We start from the raw sequence: 16,791 nt of genomic DNA on the forward strand, positions 1-16,791 counted from the left end.
GTGTTGTGGCACCAGCACCACCACCACCACCACCAAAGGCCCAATTTCAACAGGGGCATGTAATTACAATTTTGATCTAATATTTCACAGCAGGGCCCATTTCTGCACCCACCAAGAGCGAGTGAGGACTTGCAGTGTTGTGGCACCAGCACCACCACCACCACCACCAATGGCCCAATTTTTCTGCCCTTGTTCAACAGGGGCATGTAATTACAATTCTTGATCTAATATTTCACAGCAGGGCCCATTTCTGCACCCACCAAGAGCGAGTGAGGACTTACAGTGTTGTGGCACCAGCACCACCACCAAAGGCCCAATTTTTTTGCCCTTGTTCAACAGGGGCATGTAATTACAATTCTTGATCTAATATTTCACAGCAGGGCCCATTTCTGCGCCCACCAAGAGCGAGTGAGGACTTACAGTGTTGTGGCACCAGCACCACCACCAAAGGCCCAATTTTTCTGCCCCTGTTCAACAGGGGCATGTAATAACAATTCTTGATCTAATATTTTGCAGCAGGGCCCTGTGAGGGCTTACAGTGTTGTGGCCACAACAGCACCTAAGGCCCAAATTTCTGCTGAGTATATAGGGCAGGACCCTACTTTCAAACCTAACTTACAAACGACTCCTACTTGCAAACGGAAGGAGACAACAGGAAGTGAGATGAAATCTACCCCTAGGAAGGGAAATTCTCTCCTGTAAGAGTTAATATGGGAAAAACATTTCTCCTTTCCACTGATGCTTTCCAATCCTTGTTCCACAAAAAAACCCAAATTTTCAAAAAACATTTGTCATTGGGACAAAAAGTGAGGTGAAATCTTCTGAAGAGGAGGACAGACAGCAAAACAAATGTCACAGGGGTGATAACCCTTCCCTATGTTTTCCAAAAAGCTTAAAAAAGATTTTTTGGCTGGAGCTAAACACGTTAAAAATGTACCCGTTCAAAATTACAAACAGATTCTACTTAACAACAAACCTACAGTCCCTGTCTTGTTTGCACCGCCTGTATACTGCTATTCAGAGTATATAGGGCCTGGTGGCCCCACACCTTTCCTTATTTTAATTTGGGTGCGGGGTTCCCCTTAATATCCATACAAGACCCAAAGGGCCTGGTAATGGACTGGGGGGTACCCATGCCGTTTGTCTCACTAATTTTCATCCATATTGCCAGGACCCGACATTACATTAAACCCGCAAGCAGTTTTAAATGAGATTTTTTCCTTTAAAAATGACATTTGGTGCAGGGACTGTTCTAAACACGGGAAACACGCGCCACTTTACAGGCATACTATAGACATCCCCCAGGTACGATATTTAAAGGAATATTTCACTTTTTTTTTTTTTTTTATTTTAAGCATCATTAAAATCACTGCTCCAGAAAAAACGGACGTTTTTAAAAGTTCTTTTTGCATTGATACATGTCCCCTGGGGCAGGACCCGGGTCCCCAAACCCTTTTTAGGACAATGCCATGCAAATCAGCCTTTAAAATGAGCACTTTTGATTTCGAACGTTCGAGTCCCATAGGCGTCAATGGTGTTCTAACGTTCATTCGAATTTTCGGTCCGTTCGCAGGTTCTGGTGCGAACCGAACCGGGGGGTGTTCGGCTCATCCCTAGTCAGGCCTAACCATGTGGTGCTAGCTAGTCTGGAGGAGTAACGGTCTGCAGCAAGTGAAGTGCTGGAGGAGTAAGGGAAAGAGGTCTTAAGCAAGAGTTGTGCTGGAGAGAAGACTGGAGTGTAAATAGAGGGGTGTATATAGAAGCCCCGTGCAAGTTGCTTTGAATCTTTCTGGACATGCCATAATTTCCTATTCCCATCCAAGTGCAATCCCCTCAATAAAGCTCTATTTGTGGGGAAAATGAAATCAATTTTATTTGGGTACAGCATTGCATGACCGCTCAATTGTCAGTTAAAGTTAATGCAGCGCCGCACCGCAAAAAATGGCCTGGTCATGAAGGGGGGGTGTAAATCTTCCAGAGGTCGTGTGGTTATTGGAATACTGTTTCTTTGGAGGGTGTATGTCAGACTACATATACAAGTTCTTTTAAAATAATTTTGTACTCGACTGCATAGCCGAAACGCGTTAGCCTCTACTGTATACATGTAGCCAATGAAGGATTTTCTCTGCAAGAGCACTCCGAGTTGCCAAGTTTCACGTGATCAGCTGGATTGGAGTGGAGTCTCCTTCTAGCGGTGACCAGTGGTAGTGCGGGCTGTGAAAGTTTATAAGCTCCCCGTCATTCCCTCAACCCCAAGTCGAGGACCACGCCCCGGTTAGCTATCCACCATGGGCGGACGTTTTTTGACAGAAGCTTACGGGAAATTGTTAGCAGTCATCAGCAGTCCACGATGCACTGCGCCCCAGAACATTCCAGATTTTCTGGTTTTGTTATAAATGTCAGCAGGACGAAGGAGAGCAGCGTCAGATGGGCGACATTGTGTACGTGCGTTGGGTATTGTAGATGAGATTCTCTTCTATTCTATTCTATTCTATTATACTGATTTATTTTATTTTATATTATGATGTATTCTAGCTGTGTAAGGATTTCTAGGAATTATATTTCTAGGAATTACATTTCTAGGAATTGACGCATTTTCCGCAGAAATTGACGCTCTTTTTTCTTTTTTGAGGATCTGTCCGATCGCACTGGGACATCTCTTTTATCCTCTTTATAGTAAAAATTTAACTTTTTAAGGGTGCTTTCTCTAGTGGGGGTGGTCCTTCCTGTCTAGGGGCTCATTCTCCCTGGGGGGGGCGGGGCACGGAAATGCGATCAGTTCATCAATGCCGGCGCAACTCAAAGACACAGAAAATGATCGCTGTAGAAGGAAAACTTGGGAACACCACACTTTTATTTAAAGATACCTGTCTGTGTGTCGCATCTCATCATTGTGATTAGAGTTAGATCTGCATTAAAGTTAAAAGAAAAAAAAAAAAACAAGCGATATGTCGTATCGGTGCATCCTATCAATGCGTTGTATTGGCGCGTTGTGTTAATGAGTTGTATCACAGCATTGTATTATTGTGTTGTGTGCATTGTGTCAATGCATGGTATCAATGTATCATTTCAGCACATAGCATCAGTGTGTTGTATCAGTCTGTAGTATTAGTGTGTTGTGTCAGTGCATTGTGTCAGTGCATTGTATCAGTCTGTAGTATTAGTGTGTTGTGTCAGTGCATTGTGTCAGTGCATTGTATCAGTCTGTAGTATTAGTGCATTGTGTCAGTGAATTGTGTCAGTGTGTTGTATCAGTCTGTAGTATTAGTGCATTGTGTCAGTGCATTGTGTTTGTGCGTTGTATCAGTCTGTAGTATTAGTGCATTGTATCAGTGTGTTGCGTTTGTGTGTTGTATCAGTCTGTAGTATTAGTGCATTGTATCAGTGTGTTGCGTTTGTGTGTTGTGTCAGTCTGTAGTATTAGTGCGTTGTGTCAGTGTGTTGCGTTTGTGTGTTGTGTCAGTCTGTAGTATTAGTGCGTTGTGTCAGTGCATTGTGTTTGTGTGTTGTATCAGTCTGTAGTATTAGTGCATTGTATCAGTGTGTTGCGTTTGTGTGTTGTGTCAGTCTGTAGTATTAGTGCGTTGTGTCAGTGTGTTGTATCAGTCTGTAGTATTAGTGCGTTGTGTCAGTGTGTTGTATCAGTCTGTAGGAAGTCAGTGGGAGGCAATTTTGCATTGAAGTCAATGGGACTCAGTATGCCAGTATTGGCACCTTTTTTCTTCCAATAACCCTATTTTTGTCAGCTAATTTTCGGCAGCCAATATATTGTGCATCCCTAATTGTATCAGCACATAGTATCAGTGCGTTGTATCAGCGCACCATATAATGCATTGTACCAGTGCGTCAAATCGGCACATGATCAGTGTGTTGTATCAAAATGTTGTATGATTTTTTTTCTTGTAGCTGGGATGAATCTCGTGGTTCCACCCTCCGCGGATTAGCGCCAACCTCTACCACCACTCTGCCCAGTGCCAGCCACATCCCTCTGCACCATGTACACCACCAGGACGGAGAAGGGAGGCGTCGAGGCCGCAGTGGTGGACCTCCGCAGTGACGCCGTGAGCAAACCGTGCGCCGAGATGAGAAGAGCGATGGCCAAGGCAGAAGTCGGTGATGACTTCTATGGAGAAGATCCCACCGTGAACGGAGAGCGAATAAACATTAATTACCGCCTGCCCCCAAGGAGTTAATATTCTAAAATGTCATCAATTCAAATGTACTGAACTTTATTTTTTCATGAGAGCAGCATGGCGGCCAATTTATAAGAGCTGAGAGATAGCCAAGCGTATGATTGGATGGTGTGTCCACATGTGTGAGTGAGCATGCACAATCACAATCCAAAAGCCAATCTAGCCGATTGTTCACCAATGTTCAATGTGTACAGCGCTCTCCTGCTGATGTGTTCCCATATGGCAGGGCCCAGGGTCTACAAACTTTTCAGTATTAAGACCAGATTGTGGATTTTACAAATATTCACAGGCTGGAAAAATCTCCCCTTACATTCAGGAAGGCCCATCAGAGCCCCCCCCCCCCCCCTTAGATCCAAGAGGGCCCAACATAGACCCCCTTAGATCCAGGAGGGCCAATCAGAGTCCCCCCTTAGATCTAAGAGAGCCCGTCAAAGTTCCCCCATAGATCCATGACAGCCCATCAGGGCTCCCTCTTAGATCTAATAAGGCCCATCAGGTTACCCCTCTCAGATGCAGGAGGGCCCCTTAGATCCAGGAGGACCCATCAGAGTCCCACTTAGATCTAAAAGAGCCTGTTAGAACGCCCCCTTAGATCAAAGAGGGTACATCAGGATTCCCTCTTTTAGATCCAAGAGGGCCCATCAGAGTCCTCCTTAGAATCAGGAGCCCCCCCCCCCCCCCGAGTTCTCCCTTAGATCCAAGAGGGCCCATCAGAGTCCCCCTATTAGGTTCAGGAGATCCCATCAGAGTTCCCCCTTAGATCTGAAAAAACCTGTCAGAGCCCCCCCCTTAGATCCAGGAGGACCCATCAGAGTCCCCCGTAGATCGAAAGAGCCTGTCAGAACACCCCCTTAGGTCCAGGAGGGCCCATCAGGGTCCACCCTTAGATCCAAAAGAGCCTATTAAAACCCCCTTAAATCCAGGAGAGCCCACTAGAGTTCCCCTGTTTGATCCAGGGGGGCCCCACCACAGTCCCCACTTAGATCCAGGAGGGCGCGTGGTGATGGGGGTTCATGGCTGGCTAACTGGCAATGGATGTGCCAGTCCTCATTTTACAATACACAGACCACTGCCAGCCAGCTTGGGTATTTTCACGGACAGTTGCTGAGATGGTATGAATGGTGTGACACCATAAGTATACTATCAGAGAAAATGTATACATTTTATTTCTTTCAGAGATTCAGCGCCACGCTGCCCAACTGTTCAAAACACAGGATGCACTCTTCGTGTCCAGTGGCACAATGGGGAATTTGATTGCAGGTAAGTGTCCCTATCTTTGGGTATCCGTGATTGAGGTCTTTCCAGAAGTAGTAGGCGTGTGGAAAGTCCATGGTGGAGGTCTCTCCAGAAGTAGTAGAAATGTCAAAAGTTCCATGGTGGAGGTCTCTCCAGAAGTAGTAGAAATGTGGAAAGTCCATGATTGAGGTCTATTCCAGAAGTAGTAGGAGTGTGGAAAGTCCATGGAGGTCTCTCCAGAAGCAGTAGGCATGTGGAAAGTTCACAGTGGAGGTCTCTCCAGAAGTAATAGGTATGTTGAAAGACCATGGTGGAGGTCTCTCCAGAAGTAGTAGGAGTGTGGAAAGTCCATGGTGGAGGTCTCCCCAGAAGTAGTAGGATTGTGGAAAGTTTATAGTGGAGGTCTCTCCAGAAGTAATAGGTATGTTGAAAGGCCATGGTGGAGGTCTCTCCAGAAGTAGTAGGAGTGTGGAAAGTCCATGGTGGGGGTCTCTCCAGAAGTAGTAGGAGTGTGGAAAGTTCATGGTGGAGGTCTCTCTAGAAGTAATAGGTATGTTGAAAGACCATGGTGGAGGTCTCTCCAGAAGTAGTAGGAGTGTGGAAAGTTCATGGTGGAGGTCTCTACAGAAGTAGTAGGAGTGCAGAAAGTCCATTGTTTTCCAATGGCTAAAAATTTGATGGTGGGTGCAGGGATTTTTATGCAGCATGGTGTATGTGGCCATAAGTGGGTTATCCATCTAAGACCCCCAAACCTTGAGGAGCATATGAGCACAGCCCCCATATTTGAAGGTTACTTGGTGTAGTCTAGTAGGGATGGGGCCAGATCTTCCACCAGGCCCAGACTCCAAGTTATTGGGGCTGTAGCATACATGGAGCCAAGGCTACCTGTCAGGCAATGCTGAATGAAGTAGAGTGAGTCCCATGTTTTATCATGGGCCCTAGAAAATCACCCTGAGGGGGGCGGGAATGCCACGGCCTGTCCCGGAGCTCTGACGTGAGGAAGGAATTACTTTTTATCCTGTTTCCATGGTGCTGGGTGCAGTATTCAACCGCAACAAGCGTGAACAGGATCCCAATAAAACAATCCAAACATCCAGATTGATAAAAACTGACTTGTGTCTTGTTTCAGTGATCATTCATTGTCAGAAGAGAGGGAGCGAGGTCCTGCTGGGGGACGAATCCCACATGTACTTCTATGAGCAGGGGAGCATGACGCAGGTGAGAGTGGTGGTTTGTGTGATGACACCTGTCCTGGTGACCAAGGGGAACTCAATATTCTGAGGTGACACAAGGACAGCAATAGAGAGGAAATCTTCCGATGGGGACACCTATCTATGGGAGGATTTCCCTTTCTTTGGAGCGATTTTCTCCCACTGAAAGGAAAGGAAATTTCCTCTAATAGGATGCAGATGGGAAAACAAAAATCTAAGCGGGGGTTCTAACCTTTCCCTACTCCATCCAATATGGGGGAAAATGTTCTGGCTTCAGATACACCTTGAAAATTGTATTGCGCAGTGAGGATGTATCAGAAGTGGCAGTTGATGACAATATCTGACGTATTCACTTCCTGTTTCTGCAAGTGGCAGTTGATAGACAGATTTGACCTATTTGCTGTGTTCACTCCCTGTTACCACAAGTGGCAGTTGAGAGACAGATTTGAACTATTTGCTGTGTTCACTCCCTGTTACCACAAGTGGCAGTTGAGAGACAGATTTGAACTATTTGCTGTATTCACCCCCTGTTTACGCAGGTGGCAGTTGATAGACAGATCTGATCTATTGTCTGTATACACCCCCTGTTTCTGCAAATGGCAGTTGATAGCTAGACTTGATCTATTTGTTGTGTTTGCCCCCTGTTTCTGCAAGTGGCAGTTGGTAGACATATCTGACCTATTCACTGTATTTACTCCCTGTTTCTGCAGATGGCAGGAATGTTTCCTCGCCCGGTGAGGACACTAAAAGACGGCCGTCTGGACCTGCAAGACCTGGAAAGTAAAATCCAGCATGGAAACCCGGATGTCCAGATACAACTCATCTGCCTGGAGAACACCCACAACCGATTGGGAGGACGTGTCCTTCCGCTCTCCTATATGAAAGAGGTGTGTGCGTTCTTCAATTCAATTAAATAAACCTGAAAGTTTAAATAAATACACTTTAACTAAAAATTTTGATAAAGTACATGAGGGTTAAAATCCCTGTGTTCCATTGGGGGAGAGAGCTGTGGGAGGGACTCACCAGGCTCCACCCACTACAGAAGGGGGCGGAAACAAGACCAGTCACCTTGCACAAGGAGAGAGAGCAGAGCTGTGGGAGGGACTCACCTGGCTCCACCCACTACTGGAGGGGGCGGAGACAAGACCAGTCACCCTGCACAAGGAGAGAGAGAAGAGCTGTGGGAGGGGCTCACCAGGCCCCACCCTCTAGAGGAGGGCGGCGGAGACAAGACCAGTCACCCTGCACAAGGAGAGAGAGCAGCAGTGTGCTGAGCCATCACATCCACCCAGAAATGGAAACTTGTAGAACTTGGTTTCCTTTAGATTTGGGCAAATGCTATTCCTTTCTGTTCTGGTGACAACCGCACTTCCTGTTTCCTGTATGGGTGTCACCGTGACAGGAAATGAGGCTGGAATTCCACCAATGGGATGTCAGACAGATATCATTCCATTATAGAAATAGGAATACTAAAAAACATTTGAGTATCATGTGTCGCTCATAATATTTCCTGTCCTGCAGGTTCGGGACATCGCTGATCGCTACGGGCTGAAGGTCCATCTTGACGGGTCCCGGCTGATAAATGCTGCCGTGTCGCTGGGGGTGGAACCCGCAGAGATTGTGAAATACTGCGACTCCGTGGTCCTCTGTCTATCCAAGGTACGGTGTCCACAGGAGTGATGCTCCAGGAAGTAATCCGATCGTTCATCAAGTTGTATAAAATTCTGATACATTGTTGTAGAGTTATGTGTTATGCGCTATACCAGAACATAGTACAATCAATTCAGCTGAAGGCAATAAAACTGCCCCTGGGTGGAGCTAATACTGGAGTGAATGCTACAGTGAATGGTGCTAAGGGTGGGGGCTTAAATAATGTAGGGGTCAGAAGTATGTAGTGCAGGGACGTACAGTCAGGGGGGGCAGGTGAGGCAGAGCTTCGAGGGTCGTAGCTCGGCGACCTGATGTCACAGAGGCCCCAAATGTGGTGGGTAGGTAGCCTAAGTCCTACCCCACCACTGTTTTTCCTTTAAGTCCTACCCCACCACTGGCAAATTTGGGGCTCCTATGACCTATAGTTCCGGAGATACGGGACTCCTTGCGCAGCCTGTCAGAAGCTACATAACAGAGCGGCCAGTTTAAATACAAGCTGATTGCAGCAGACTGAGAGGATGAGCTCACAGCGCCTCTCCTCACTTCTTGTCAGAGGCACTGAGCTCAATGGACAGCTTGGAGTCTTGGACCAATGGTAAAGTACCATTAGCCCCAGCTGTCCAATAAAAATGCTGCAGTGGAGGCACGCCTCTCACTGCATTGTCATAGAACGGGGCATGTGTCTAAAAGACAAATGCTCCCTTCCAGCCCAGCCCTGCTGTTGAAAAGGTTCTGCTATATTCAAGCTAAATCATATATTATTATGCTATACGTTATAAGATAATCATTTATTATTTATCTATTTTCTGTGAAATTACTGGTTGGAAGTTATAACTTCAAACTTCAGTAATTTGTCCATTAAGTCACCTGCTTGAGTACAGTTTTTGAAAATATAGTAAATGACCTTAAAAACAATATATAATAATTATTTGTATATTACTTATGGTAATTAATTTTTTGCTAGGAAATTACTTAGAACCCCCAAACATTATATATATTGTTTTAGCAGACACCCTATGGAATAAAATGGTGGTCGCTGCAACTTTTTATATTATACGGTATTTGCACAGCAATTTTTTAACCGCGTTTTTTTGGGAAAAAAACTGATTTATGAATATAAAAAAACCCACTAAAGATAACCTGATTTATTTTGTATAATGCGAAAGACGATGTTACGCCAAGTAAATGGATACCTAACATGTCACGCTTTAAAATTGCGCACACACTCGTGGAATGGCGCCAAACTTTGGTACTTAAAAATCTCCATAGGTGATGCTTTAACTTTTTTTACAGGTTACATGTTTACAGTTACAGAGGAGGTCTAGAATTATCGCTCTCGCGCTGACGTTCGTGGCGTATGTAACCTGTGTGTATCTGGCTCTGATACTAGCCAGTGCCTCACCAGCCACTCACCTCACCGCACGTCCCTAATGTAGTGTACATTATGTAGGGGTCAGAAGTGTGTGTAATGTACAGAGTGTAGGGGTCAAAACTATGTAGTGTACATAGTGTAGGGGTCAGGGTCTAGGGTGAGAAATGCACAGAGTTCAGGGGTCAGCGGTATGTAGTGTACATAGTGTAGGGGTCAGGGTCTATGGTGAGAAATGCACAGAGTGCAGGGGTCAGAAGTATGTAGTGTACATAGTGTAGGGGTCAGGGTCTAGGGTGAGAAATGCACAGAGTGCAGGGGTCAGAAGTATGTAGTGTACATAGTGTAGGGGTCAAGGTCTAGGGTGAGAAATGCACAGAGTTCAGGGGTCAGCGGTATGTAGTGTACATAGTGTAGGGGTCAGGGTCTATGGTGAGAAATGCACAGAGTGCAGGGGTCAGAAGTATGTAGTGTTCATAGTGTAGGGGTCAAGTGTGTAATGTACATGTGCAGGGGTCAGAATTATGTTGTGTACATAGTGTGGCGATCAGGGTCTATGGTGAGAAATGCACAGAGTGCAGGGGTCAGAAGTATGTAGTGTTCATAGTGTAGGGGTCAGGGTCTAGGGTGAGAAATGCACAGAGTGCAGGGGTCAGAGGTATGTAGTGTACATAGTGTAGGGGTCAGGGTCTAGGGTGAGAAATGCACAGAGTGCAGGGGTCAGAGGTATGTAGCATACATAGTGCAGGGTTCTGGGGTGTATAATGTGGCCTCAGTGCAAAACCTGGCAGGACCAGGAGGGATTTATTAAACACTTACTCACCAATATAGAATACTTTCAACAACTACGTTTATATTTTCTACAGACACATCTTTAGTATTTGGGATCACATACAAGTTATTTTGTTTTTTGTACAATGTTGAATGGACACTTACAATAAAATTTTTGGTTTTTCGATTTTTTTTTTTTTTAAGGGACTTGGGGCCCCAGTGGGCTCATTGCTCGGCGGGACGGCAGAATTTGTGGCCGAGGCACGGCGAATCAGGAAGCTGCTTGGGGGAGGGATGTGCCAGTCTGGTGTACTTGCAGCTCCTGGATTGGTCGCATTGAAACATGCGCAGAAAAACCTGACGTTGGATCACCAAAATGCCAAAGCATTTGCCAAAGGTAAGATTGCAGAGTGACCCCTTATATCCACCTCCAGCACCGGAAGATTTTACCCCCCTTCACGACTAGGCCATTTTTTGCTATTTAGCACTGTGCTACTTTAACTGATAATTGCGCGGTCATGAAATGATGTACCCAAATGACATTTTTATATTTTTTGGGGGGTACACCACTGGGTTTTTTTTTTAATTTTTTTGCGCTATAAGCAAAAAAGGCCAAAAATGTAAGAAAAAATAAAACAATATTTTTTACTTTCTGCTATAAAACATATCTCATAAAAAAACAAAAATAAAAAAAAAACAAATTGCTTCATCAATTTTGGCCAAAATCTATTCTACTACACGTCTTCAGTAGAAAAAAATCCCAATAAGTGTATAATGATTGGGTTGCACGAAAGTTATAGCGTCTACAAACTATGGGATATTTATTGTATTTATTTTTTATACTGTTACTGGCAATTCCATAGTCTATAGTCCCAAGTCAATAGCCTATAGTCCTTAGTTCATAGTCCCAAGTCCATTGTCTATAGTCCATTCAATGGACTATAGACTATGGGCTCTTGGGACTATGAACTAAGGACAATGGACTCCATTGTCCTTAGTTCACAGTCCCAAGTCCATAGTCTATAGTCCATTATCCTTAGTTCATTACCCCAGCTCCATAGTCTATAGTCCATTGTTCTTAGTTCATAGTCCCAAGTACATAGTCTATAGTCCCAAGTCCATAGTCCACCTTGGGACTCTCGAACAAGAGAGGGTGGCTACTCATGATTCTGTTTCTTCTGCTGTATTTCCAGGAATTTTGGTTTGGTCGCTGTAAAGAAGAGAGAAATTAGTTTATAAGGAATAGTTTGGATTGGCCTGTTAAGCAATGCCTCCTCCAGCTAGTTCCCCAGTGGTGGTGAAGTCCGGCATTGATAGGATTTTAGACGATCATAGGGGGTTTGTCCACTAGCAGGATCAACAGATGCAAATCTTGGTCACTTCCAAGCCTCGGAAACAAAATGGAGACACATCGTGTCATCTCCAGGGTTAGGCACCATGTGAAGACCACTTTATGTGCAATTTCTGGACATAGACTATTTATAGAACTTTTAGCTGTGGATATCTAGATGTTTTACCCAACACTTCCTCCTATTCTATCGTGTATTTAAGGGAGTATCTTTGGAGAGAGGATTGAAGAAGGGATATCAAGCCGGGTGTAGGGGGATCTTTATGGCCATCTAGATTCAGCTGAAGGAAGATGAGGTGTAAGTAAGGAGGAGACATAATATCAACGATAAATATAGCAGAATATTTGTTGGGATGTCTTTTAAACATTGAAAAGGTTTGATTTCCTCAAAGGATAAAAATGTGTAAATCATGTTGAAGCCTTTTCCAATCCACCCACCATTTAAAATTCCAGGTGGGAATGGTGAACACAAATAAACCACCAAATAATTATGCAGTTGGCGCTAGAGGGTAATGCTGCACACTGTGTTCCGGATACAGGAAAGAACAAAATAACCATAGAGTTATATTGCTAAAAACACCAATTTATTTCATGCAAATATGCTCACAAGCATCTCAGGGTGACAAAAGTTCAAAAACACCACTCTGCGGTACACCTGCGGGTGTGATGACATCATAGACTGCTTGCCCCTCCTACCTGTTTCGTCTATGCAAGGGACATCCTCAGGGGACATAAAGGAATACTGAACACTTCAGGATGTTCGCTAAAGGGAAGTATGAAGAATTGAAGATTCCTGAATATCTTATGGGGGTCCCACACCTTTAGGTGATGGAGAAGGATGGGTTCAGGTCTGTTGGTCTAAGGCAGCCTTTCTCAAACGTTTTAACACAGAGAAACTCCTGAAATATATTTCCGGTCTCAGGGAACCCCTACTAATAATGACTATATCTACAACTCATGATACATTAGTGTGATGGTAAGTGAGAAGAATGCTCATTACATTGGTGATCAGTGGGAAGAATGTTCCTTACATTGATGATCAGTGGGAAGAATGTCCCTTACATTGGTGATCAGTGAGAAGAATGTTCCTTACATTGGTGATCAGTGAGAAGAATGCTCCTTACATTGGTGATCAGTGGGAAGAATGTTCCTTACATTGGTGATCAGCGGGAAGAATGTCCCTTACATTGGTGGTCAGTGGGAAGAATGTTCCTTACATTGGTGATCAGTGGGAAGAACATTCCTTACATTGGTGATCAGTGGGAAGAATGTTCCTTACATTGGTGATCAGTGAGAAGAATGTCCCTTACATTGGTGATCAGCGGGAAGAATGTCCCTTACATTGGTGATCAGTGGGAAGAATGTTCCTTACATTGGTGATCAGTGGGAAGAATGTTCCTTATGTTGGTGATCAGGAGAATGTTCCTTACATTGGTGATCAGTGGGAAGAATGTTCCTTACATTGGTGATCAGTGGGAAGAATGTTTCTTACATTGGTGATCAGTGGGAAGAATGTCCCTTACATTGGTGATCAGTGGAAAGAATGTCCCTTACATTGGTGATCAGTGAGAAGAATGTCCCTTACATTAGTGATCAGTGGGAAGAATGTTCCTTACATTGGTGATCAGTGGGAAGAATGTTCCTTACATTGGTGATCAGTGGGAAGAATGTTCCTTACATTGGTGATCAGTGGGAAGAATGTTTCTTACATTGGTGATCAGTGGGAAGAATGTTCCTTACATTGGTGATCAGTGAGAAGAATGTTCCTTACATTGGTGATGATTAGTGGGAAGAATGTTCCTTACATTGGTGATCAGTGGGAAGAATGTCCCTTACATTGGTGATCAGTGAGAAGAATGTTCCTTACATTGGTGATGATTAGTGGGAAGAATGTTCCTTACATTGGTGATCAGTGGGAAGAATGTCCCTTACATTGATGATCAGTGAGAAGAATGTCCCTTACATTAGTGATCAGTGGGAAGAATGTTCCTTACATTGGTGATCAGTGGGAAGAATGTTCCTTACATTGGTGATCAGTGGGAAGAATGTTCCTTACATTGGTGATCAGTGGGAAGAATGTTCCTTACATTGGTGATCAGTGGGAAGAATGTTTCTTACATTAGTGATCAGTGGGAAGAATGTTCCTTACATTGGTGATCAGTGGGAAGAATGTTCCTTACATTGGTGGTCAGTGAGAAGAATGCTCCTTACATTGGTGATCAGTGGGAAGAACGTTCCTTACATTGGTGATCAGTGAGAAGAATGTTCCTTACATTGGTGATCAGTGAGAAGAATGTTCTTTACATTGGTGATCAGTAAGAAGAATGTTCCTTACATTGGTGATCAGTGAGAAGAATGCTCCTTACATTGGTGATCAGTGAGAAGAATGTTCCTTACATTGGTGATGATTAGTGGGAAGAATGTTCCTTACATTGGTGATCAGTGGGAAGAATGTTCCTTACATTGGTGATCAGTGAGAAGAATGTTCCTTACATTGGTGATCATTGGGAAGAATGTTCCTTACATTGGTGATCAGTGAGAAGAATGTTCCTTACATTGGTGATCAGTGAGAAGAATGTTCCTTACATTGGTGATCAGTGAGAAGAATGTTCCTTACATTGGTGATCAGTGAGAAGAATGTTCCTTACATTGGTGATCAGTGAGAAGAATGTTCCTTACATTGGTGATCAGTGAGAAGAATGTTCTTTACATTGGTGGTCATTGGGAAGAATTTCCCCTTTACAGATAGCTAAAACAATGAATGGTGTCAGTGGAAACTTATCTGAGAGGCAGAAATTACTCATTGCTCAGGGAACCCCTAGCAACCTCTGAAGGAACCCTGGTGGCGAAACCCTGGTCTAAGGTGTGGCAGGATCCAGAGGAGGGAACAAAATTGCTGCTGGACCACAGTGCTGAGTAGAGCCCACAGACGGAGTTACAGGTAAGCATGGACAAGGAATAAGGGGGCAGCTTTGTAAATAGTCCATTATAGCTGATACACCTAGTCTGCCTTGTAGCTTGTGTCCAGTTAGGGTAACTCCATTCACTCTGGGAAGAGGGTCATATTCAGCAGACATTTTCCAAGCTTCAACTGCCATTTACTGAACATCAGCAGATCACATCACAGCAATCTTGCAGAATAAACACTGAAGCTTGGTGAATACTTGAAGACATAGCCAGCATTGAAGTCTGGATTCAGCATTCCCAGGTTGGAGCTGATGGGAGTTCAGAGGGCCTCCGGGCACTTTGTAGATCTCTAGTGCTCTTCCAACTGCCATTTACTGTAAATTCCCCCCAGCCAAGACGCAGACTGCAGCTCTCGCACTATATGTATAAAAATATTTTTTGTTCCTCATCCATTCACTTTTTCCAGCATGTGACAGTTTTGCGTATCTCTTTTTGCCCCTTCAGCTGTGCAGGAACTGGGCTCTCCGCTCTGTCTCGTGGACCCGGCCGACGTGGACACTAATATCGTGTTACTCTCGCTTCCTGGCAGACTGATGGCAAAGGAGCTATGTGAGCAGCTGAGCACAGTGACACCTGAAGAGCAGGAAAATGGACGGGGGGTGGTGGTGAAGGGTCTAGCGATTTCGCCTCGCCATGTGCGCCTTGTCTGGCATCGCGACCTCTCGGCGCAGGACATCCAGCGGGTATTAGAGAAGCTGAAATTCGTGCTTGGGAAGTACAGCAATGAAGCCGCTTAAGAAGACAGTTGAAGCAGACTGGGACCTTGAGGGATATTTTCATCTTTCCATCTATTAAATCTTCTGCCCTTGTTGTTGTTTTAATTTTGGATAGTAAAACATTTTTTTTCTGCCGGTAAATCCCTTTTACAGTCCACTTCCTGTTTCTTGTCTGGTCATTAGCCCTTATGACCATAGCTCCCAACTGTCCCCGATTTCGAGGGACTGTCCCTGATTTGGAGCAATGTCCCTCAGTCCCTCATTCCAGCTCCTTTGTCCCTCATTGTGGTCGTCTGATCTATATAGAGGTATATAAAATGCACTTTTTATCTATCAAAAAGTGTTTTCCAGCGCTAAACCTTTCATCCGATTTCTAAATTGCTGCATTTGTAAATTCCAAAAGCCAATATAAAGTAATAGTAATGGTAAAAAAAAAAGCACTTGTGCGTTTAACCAATCTTGTTTTTTTGTACAATTCTCCTTTAAAGGGCGTGACAAGGGGTGTGTCCTATGCCTGCATACTTTTGCTGATAGGTGTCCCTCATTCCCATCTCAAAAAGTTGGGAGGTATGATTATGACATCATGCACAGCTCTCTCTCTCACTCTCGTGAGAATTTGCCAGGAAGGGAGGGGGGGGAGTGAGCCATAAGAGGGCCAATGAGAGCTGCCGAGCTAGAGGTGTGCCTCTGTGTGTCTGTGTAAATCCAGGAAGTGAACAGGCAGCAGCTTCAGCTGCCCACAGTTAAAATGGTTGCAGCCAGACTCAGTGGAGGGAGATTTCTGCAGCATATTTGGCAAGTACAGAATCACAGTATATATAAAATAATATGCAAAGTGGCTGGAGGGAAGCTTCAGAATGGCAAAGATGTTTTTATTACAAATTATGTGAGCAGATTGCAGTTCCTCTTTAAGGTGGTACTTCACTAACCACTAAGCCAAAAAGAAAAAAAAATATGTTACAACATACAAATCCTTAAATGTGGTGGCTACGTTCATTTTCTTTTTTGGGGTTTTTTCCCCCTCCCCCTTTATTTGCACCTGGTGATCCTACCAGTACAGGGCTGGTGCTACCACTAGGCAAACTAGGCAACTGCCTAGGGTGCCCTGCTGCCTAGGATGCCCGGTCACTGGTGTTCCTACTCTGTTCTCTATGAAGCAAGCAACTAAGTCTCAGCATCAGCAGGCAGCCACCGCTCCGTTCGCACATAGTGTCAGAGGCACAGTGGCGGCGGAGGACTGTGTCTGTGTCCCGACTGAAGTAAGCAAACATTCAATGATGGGCGCTGGTGAGGCTGCATTTGATGGGCGCTGGTGAGGCTGCATTTAATG

The 16,791-nt window shown here is 44.6% G+C and overlaps 1 protein-coding gene across 1 annotated transcript; it reads left to right on the forward strand.

The window, feature by feature from the left end:
• The first annotated feature begins 3,914 nt into the window (after positions 1-3,914).
• On the forward strand, positions 3,915-15,888 carry LOC141113674 (uncharacterized). The gene is made up of 7 exons (XM_073606921.1): positions 3,915-4,148; positions 5,369-5,453; positions 6,559-6,647; positions 7,351-7,527; positions 8,162-8,299; positions 10,635-10,827; positions 15,190-15,888. The coding sequence occupies exons 1-7, from the start codon at positions 3,996-3,998 to the stop codon at positions 15,480-15,482; spliced, it is 1,128 nt and encodes a 375-aa protein (XP_073463022.1). The 5' UTR covers positions 3,915-3,995; the 3' UTR covers positions 15,483-15,888.
• Positions 15,889-16,791: the final 903 nt, after the last annotated feature.

This window comes from Aquarana catesbeiana, linkage group LG12 (assembly GCF_042186555.1).
Source record: "Aquarana catesbeiana isolate 2022-GZ linkage group LG12, ASM4218655v1, whole genome shotgun sequence".
Taxonomy (NCBI): Eukaryota; Metazoa; Chordata; class Amphibia; order Anura; family Ranidae; genus Aquarana; species Aquarana catesbeiana.

Excerpts from the sequence above, each read along its gene's own strand:
- LOC141113674 (XM_073606921.1), top strand. The coding sequence starts at position 3,996 with ATGTACACCACCAGGACGGAGAAGGGAGGCGTCGAGGCCGCAGTGGTG. Across the intron at positions 4,149-5,368 it reads GAGAAGATCCCACCGTGAAC|GAGATTCAGCGCCACGCTGC; the intron begins GGAGAGCGAATA and ends TTATTTCTTTCA. Across the intron at positions 7,528-8,161 it reads CGCTCTCCTATATGAAAGAG|GTTCGGGACATCGCTGATCG; the intron begins GTGTGTGCGTTC and ends CCTGTCCTGCAG.